Source organism: Sinocyclocheilus anshuiensis, unplaced genomic scaffold, assembly GCF_001515605.1.
Source record: "Sinocyclocheilus anshuiensis isolate Anshui unplaced genomic scaffold, SAMN03320099.WGS_v1.1 scaffold248, whole genome shotgun sequence".
Classification (NCBI taxonomy): domain Eukaryota; kingdom Metazoa; phylum Chordata; class Actinopteri; order Cypriniformes; family Cyprinidae; genus Sinocyclocheilus; species Sinocyclocheilus anshuiensis.
In genome coordinates this window covers 440,175-446,215 of record NW_015555734.1, presented here as the reverse complement: position 1 = coordinate 446,215, position 6,041 = coordinate 440,175, and the positions used below count along the sequence as shown (strand labels likewise).

At 37.5% G+C, this 6,041-nt stretch overlaps 1 protein-coding gene across 2 annotated transcripts in view; it reads left to right on the top strand.

Annotated features, from left to right (window-relative positions):
* Positions 1-3,414, top strand: part of LOC107673040 (mdm2-binding protein-like) — a 40,994-nt gene extending 37,580 nt beyond the window's left edge. For both annotated transcript variants that reach the window (XM_016466470.1, XM_016466469.1), the window contains exons 20-22: positions 1,016-1,129; positions 1,927-1,992; positions 2,154-3,414. In XM_016466470.1, coding sequence (XP_016321956.1) covers positions 1,016-1,129; positions 1,927-1,992; positions 2,154-2,192 — 219 coding nt within the window. In that variant the 3' untranslated portion in view covers positions 2,193-3,414. The remainder of the gene's footprint in view (positions 1-1,015; positions 1,130-1,926; positions 1,993-2,153) is intronic.
* Positions 3,415-6,041: the final 2,627 nt, after the last annotated feature.

Genomic DNA, 6,041 nt, shown 5'->3' with positions numbered 1-6,041 from the left:
AAAGAGTGAAAAATTTAAGGGGGTCTGAATACTTTCCGTACCCACTGTATATATATATATTTTTTTTTTTTTTAAAAGAGATATTTTCTGTGTTTTTGCCTTTATTTGTAGAGGACAGTATAGAGTGTAGACCGGATGTGAAACGGGAGAGAGAGGGGGTGGAATGGGAAAGTTTTAAAAGTTGGGTCACCCGAAGAGCATATATTTCAGAGCGCTGGCCGAGAGGCTATAGACATAAATAGGTCAACATTGGGTATTTACTTGTTCATACTTACTTTATTTTTTTTATATTTAGATTACCTTTTACTGTCATATAATGTTCATTTAAAATGAATTTTTTTAAATACTAGTAGTTTTAACACTGTAATTTTTAGCAAATCTCATAATGAATATCCATTTTTATTACTGTACGTTATAATGTTGTAATGCCTAAATTCACTTATAATATTTTAAAAAAGACAGAGGTTTTTCAGTTTTTGACAGTATGGATAAATAGTAAAAAAAAAATAATAATAATTCCAATTGAATAGCATTCGTTCAAAGCATTAATTTATTGGTATCAGCCAGATATGTAATATTGAAGATATTTAAACAGAACCTATAGGCAAACCCTAAATAGGTTTATTTTGCAATAATGGCCAACTGACTGTGCATTATCCAGCTTATAACATTACAACTTGACAAATTATATTGGTATGAAATATTGATTTAAGTGTTAAAAGAGACATAAAAAATGGTACAGCTTTGTAGGAAATTGGTGTCCAGGGACTAGAGTCAAATATGCATTTTAAGGGTCATTATACCAAAATATCTGACCACTGATTGCCGCATTTGACCAGAATTGAGTATTCTAGAGAGCCATGGAATAAGACAAAACAGCTCTCAACCCATTCAAATCCTTAAACCTTTTACTTTATTCCTTGAGTCATCAGCAAATGTCAGGTCTTTATGTGAGGTCTGTGAGTGCAGTAATTACGTGATTGTGCATCGTTCTCATCCGTTGTTTCTGCTTCAGATGCTGAGGGAGGTGGTTGCCAAGACGCTCAATAAACAAGGGATCAGCAGTGAGCACAAGTGCTTTGAAGCCTGCCGTCAAAGACTGTTTGACATATCAAAGTTTTATCTGAAGGTGGGTACGAATCATTCTGCCTCTTTCCCTCACACCCTGCTGTCCTGCCTTTAGGACATCTTTGAAGCTCTCAAAATGTGCTGCGTAAACGCTGTCGATTGATGTTATCAACATTTATCCATGACAGGGGAGTAAAAACTTAGTTCAAGAAACCAATTTTCAATTCGCTTTGTTCCTAAAGCTTTCAGTGAGCAAAAAAAAAAATCACTCTTTTGTAGTACCTTACTATTTTTCCCTAAAGATGATTATGTCAGGATTTGTTTGTGCACCAAAATCATTCATAATGTACTTAATTTATACAGGCTGTCTCTGCTTGGGTACCTTTAAGACCTCAATATATAAATGGCCTCTGTTATGATAGGCTCGCCTTCACTTACCAGCAAGTTGATGGATACTGAAGAGACGTTGATATTCCGTGTAAACATGGGTGGTATTATGTGCTCATGGTTGTGAGTTTTGACGTTTCACTTGTCACGGATATGTTAACTTTTAAGTTTATTAATTATTAGAGAAAATATACATACGTTCATATTTTTGTTTAAAATTAATTCTCATAACAGTACGCAATAGTCAAACTCAAAACACATTTATGCATAAATACATTTAGAGCATTTGCGTACATTACCATATAAAAGTATATTTAAAAAAAGCATATAAAAATCTTACTTAACTAGTATTTTGAATGGTAGTGTAAGTATTGTATGCATACATGTAATAATGCATTAGCAAAGTTTAGCTTGCACAATGCTCTTCTCCGAGCCGTTATGCCTCAGCAACCTGTGTTTGTTTTACAACAGGATCTGAAAACCTCACGTGGCCTACATGAGGAAATGAAGAAAGCAGCCAGTAACAACGCCAAACAGGTAAAGCACGTACTTCAGTTTGCTGTATTTTGACATGACCTGAGTTGATAAAAATGAGAAATTAGTTATGTAGTTTTATTTTGAGTTACTCATTTTCATAAGATGCCCTCAAAATTGATACAATGGAAAATGTTTTATGCACATGCTGTTCTCATCCACAGGTGATTGATTGGGTTGTGGAGAAATCATCTAAAAGATGACTTAATTTTTAGTTGGAAACATTGAAGGTAAACCTGCAGTAGGACACAGTCGTAAGAACAACAACATGATGCCACAAAGTAAATGGATGGAGCTTGTAGTAGAAAAGAGCTTCTAATGCTATAGAACTTCTCACAGCATTAATTATAGAACTGTTCCTGACAGGAGGCATGCATTTGATTATTTCTATATTGTTTTTTTATGTGTTTGATAATCATATTTTAATGTATTAAAATATTATTTTATTTGGTTTTATATGGTATATCATGAACACTCAAACTGAGTGTCTGACTCTGACAAACAACAGCCAAATATAGCCATGTGTTTTCTGAGAAATGCTGTTTTGCATCATGAAAATCAGTCAGAGGGCATTTCTGTCCAGATCGTATTTCAGTGATCAGTTCGCTTGAATCACCACTCGAGCATGAAACAAGGAACACACGAGAGTCTCGACTCTGTTTTTCCAAAACCTCATCATTCCCTCATCTTTTCTTTTTCGTTGATCACACATAAGCTATCAGCACTAAACTACCGCTGCAAGTAGTTTGCCCTAAAATTACTTCTGTGTTGGGATCAGGTCGCATTGGGCTGAGGTCATTAAGAGTAACTGCTCCCTGGTACTCCTTGCCCAGAGAAAGTTGAGGGTGCCTTGTTTGGCAAAGCCACCAGACACATTCCAGTCCCACACAGGGCCATTGTTCTCACTGCTGGGTGCCCAGAGGGGTGATGGAAAAGGAGGGAGGGGGCTGCACATAACATTGTCAACCCTGAGAGCCCTCGAAGGCAATATGCAATCTGAGCTCACTCGCTTATCAGCAGAGCTGCTCTAGTTCATATGGTGGAACCCAATGTTATGATATTGAACAAAACCGATGTTTTTAATAGGGTTTTAGTTTATTTTGATAAGTTGTGATACACCATTTTTCCCAAGCTGAAACTTGGGTAAACTGTTAAACTGTAGACTTGTTTTTAGACCTGAAGTCTTTTCTAGTGTGTTTAAGCATCTCACTTTGTTCTGCATGCTGACATCTTGATATAATAGGGTCCATATCATGAGGAATCAAATTTTCCTTGAACCTTTCAGAAGTGTTCATTGTACTATGAAAATATGCTGAGATTTTCAGAACTTGAAACTTCCTCCCCAGTAACCATTTATTGAAACTTAAGCTGAAAACGAGGAAGTGTGAATAGCGTTATTCCTAAACAGTAGAACTAATGAGTGAAATACGGAAGAGTCGGTCAAACCTTGTGCCGCTCCTATGTTCTCATCCACAGGTGATTGATTGGGTTGTGGAGAAATCATCTAAAAGATGACTTAATTTTTAGTTGGAAACATTGAAGGTAAACCTGCAGTAGGACACAGTCGTAAGAACAACAACATGATGCCACAAAGTAAATGGATGGAGCTTGTAGTAGAAAAGAGCTTCTAATGCTATAGAACTTCTCACAGCATTAATTATAGAACTGTTCCTGACAGGAGGCATGCATTTGATTATTTCTATATTGTTTTTTTATGTGTTTGATAATCATATTTTAATGTATTAAAATATTATTTTATTTGGTTTTATATGGTATATCATGAACACTCAAACTGAGTGTCTGACTCTGACAAACAACAGCCAAATATAGCCATGTGTTTTCTGAGAAATGCTGTTTTGCATCATGAAAATCAGTCAGAGGGCATTTCTGTCCAGATCGTATTTCAGTGATCAGTTCGCTTGAATCACCACTCGAGCATGAAACAAGGAACACACGAGAGTCTCGACTCTGTTTTTCCAAAACCTCATCATTCCCTCATCTTTTCTTTTTCGTTGATCACACATAAGCTATCAGCACTAAACTACCGCTGCAAGTAGTTTGCCCTAAAATTACTTCTGTGTTGGGATCAGGTCGCATTGGGCTGAGGTCATTAAGAGTAACTGCTCCCTGGTACTCCTTGCCCAGAGAAAGTTGAGGGTGCCTTGTTTGGCAAAGCCACCAGACACATTCCAGTCCCACACAGGGCCATTGTTCTCACTGCTGGGTGCCCAGAGGGGTGATGGAAAAGGAGGGAGGGGGCTGCACATAACATTGTCAACCCTGAGAGCCCTCGAAGGCAATATGCAATCTGAGCTCACTCGCTTATCAGCAGAGCTGCTCTAGTTCATATGGTGGAACCCAATGTTATGATATTGAACAAAACCGATGTTTTTAATAGGGTTTTAGTTTATTTTGATAAGTTGTGATACACCATTTTTCCCAAGCTGAAACTTGGGTAAACTGTTAAACTGTAGACTTGTTTTTAGACCTGAAGTCTTTTCTAGTGTGTTTAAGCATCTCACTTTGTTCTGCATGCTGACATCTTGATATAATAGGGTCCATATCATGAGGAATCAAATTTTCCTTGAACCTTTCAGAAGTGTTCATTGTACTATGAAAATATGCTGAGATTTTCAGAACTTGAAACTTCCTCCCCAGTAACCATTTATTGAAACTTAAGCTGAAAACGAGGAAGTGTGAATAGCGTTATTCCTAAACAGTAGAACTAATGATGAGTGAAATACGGAAGAGTCGGTCAAACCTTGTGCCGCTCCTAGATGTGTGTAGCACCTGTGCTCCACATATCCTGCATATGATTTTTGTATAACAAAAAAAGTTCACTCAAAAATAAGTCATGAACACAGCGTAATTTCACACTACCTTTATGTTCTTTTTGAAGCTTGGAAAATTGTTGGACCCCATTGACTTCTACATATTTTGGGTAGAATCGTTCTTCAAAATATCATCTTTTTTGTTCCGATCAAGTAGAGGCTGGGTAAATTATGACACAATTTTCATCTTAGTGTAAACTATCCCTTTTTGAAGCTTGGAAAATTGTTGGACCCCATTGACTTCTACATATTTTGGGTAGAATCGTTCTTCAAAATATCTTTTTTGTTCCGATCAAGTAGAGGCTGGGTAAATTATGACACAATTTTCATCTTAGTGTAAACTATCCCTTTCATTTTGAAAATTGATTCTCAGCCCCATGACTCCTGGATCTGTCATGTGTGCTGGAATGTGGCAGGGATGGTTTCACAGATGAGACAAAGGCTGTGCTACAGGGGCCCTGCTGTCCCCAAATCCATAACCCCTACAGTGGATCAGTACTCTGGGAACGCTCAGTGCCCGACAATGGACACTAATTGCTGGTTAACTTGAAAACTCTCAATTGCTCTAATTTATAATCTGACATCCAAAGTTCTTCAATGGCCTTTGTGTGTTTGCACAGTGAAGCTAAATATGACCACAGGCCAATGAGAGCAAATTTGAGCCTCCACAATAGTTGTTGTGCTAGTGTGTGAAAGGAGAACATCCTTCTGATGAATATTAAAAACAACTACACAAATGTGACGGCGTTACTAAAGATTTCTTTTGCATGTCAGAAGTCAGGACTCCAGATTTTATGAGCGAGACGTTTGTAGAAGTCACCGAAACTCCATTTGTCTGTGGAAACATACAGTTCTGAAGGGGAGGGCTGACCCTGTCTCGATTTTCCCCTTTTGTCACAAAGGCCTTGTGAAAGCAGACAGTTTGTTGACATGCCTCTTTGATGACCGGCACTCTAGAATGTTCCTGTTGATTTTGCTTCAACAATCAGTGACGCACAGCACCAGAAACTAAACGAGATGACTGTTTTCAGGCTGTTTAACTTTTATGTGCATTAATCCGGTTTAAACTAGCCTTTCTTTAATCCATATTAGCTGCCAGACAAATGTAATTATAGACAGCTGTCATACAGATGGACGCCTTCCCTCCTAACATTATATAGAAGTTAATGGCATTGTAAATGCTGAATACTCTGCTGTATTGGATTCTAAAATAATACTTCC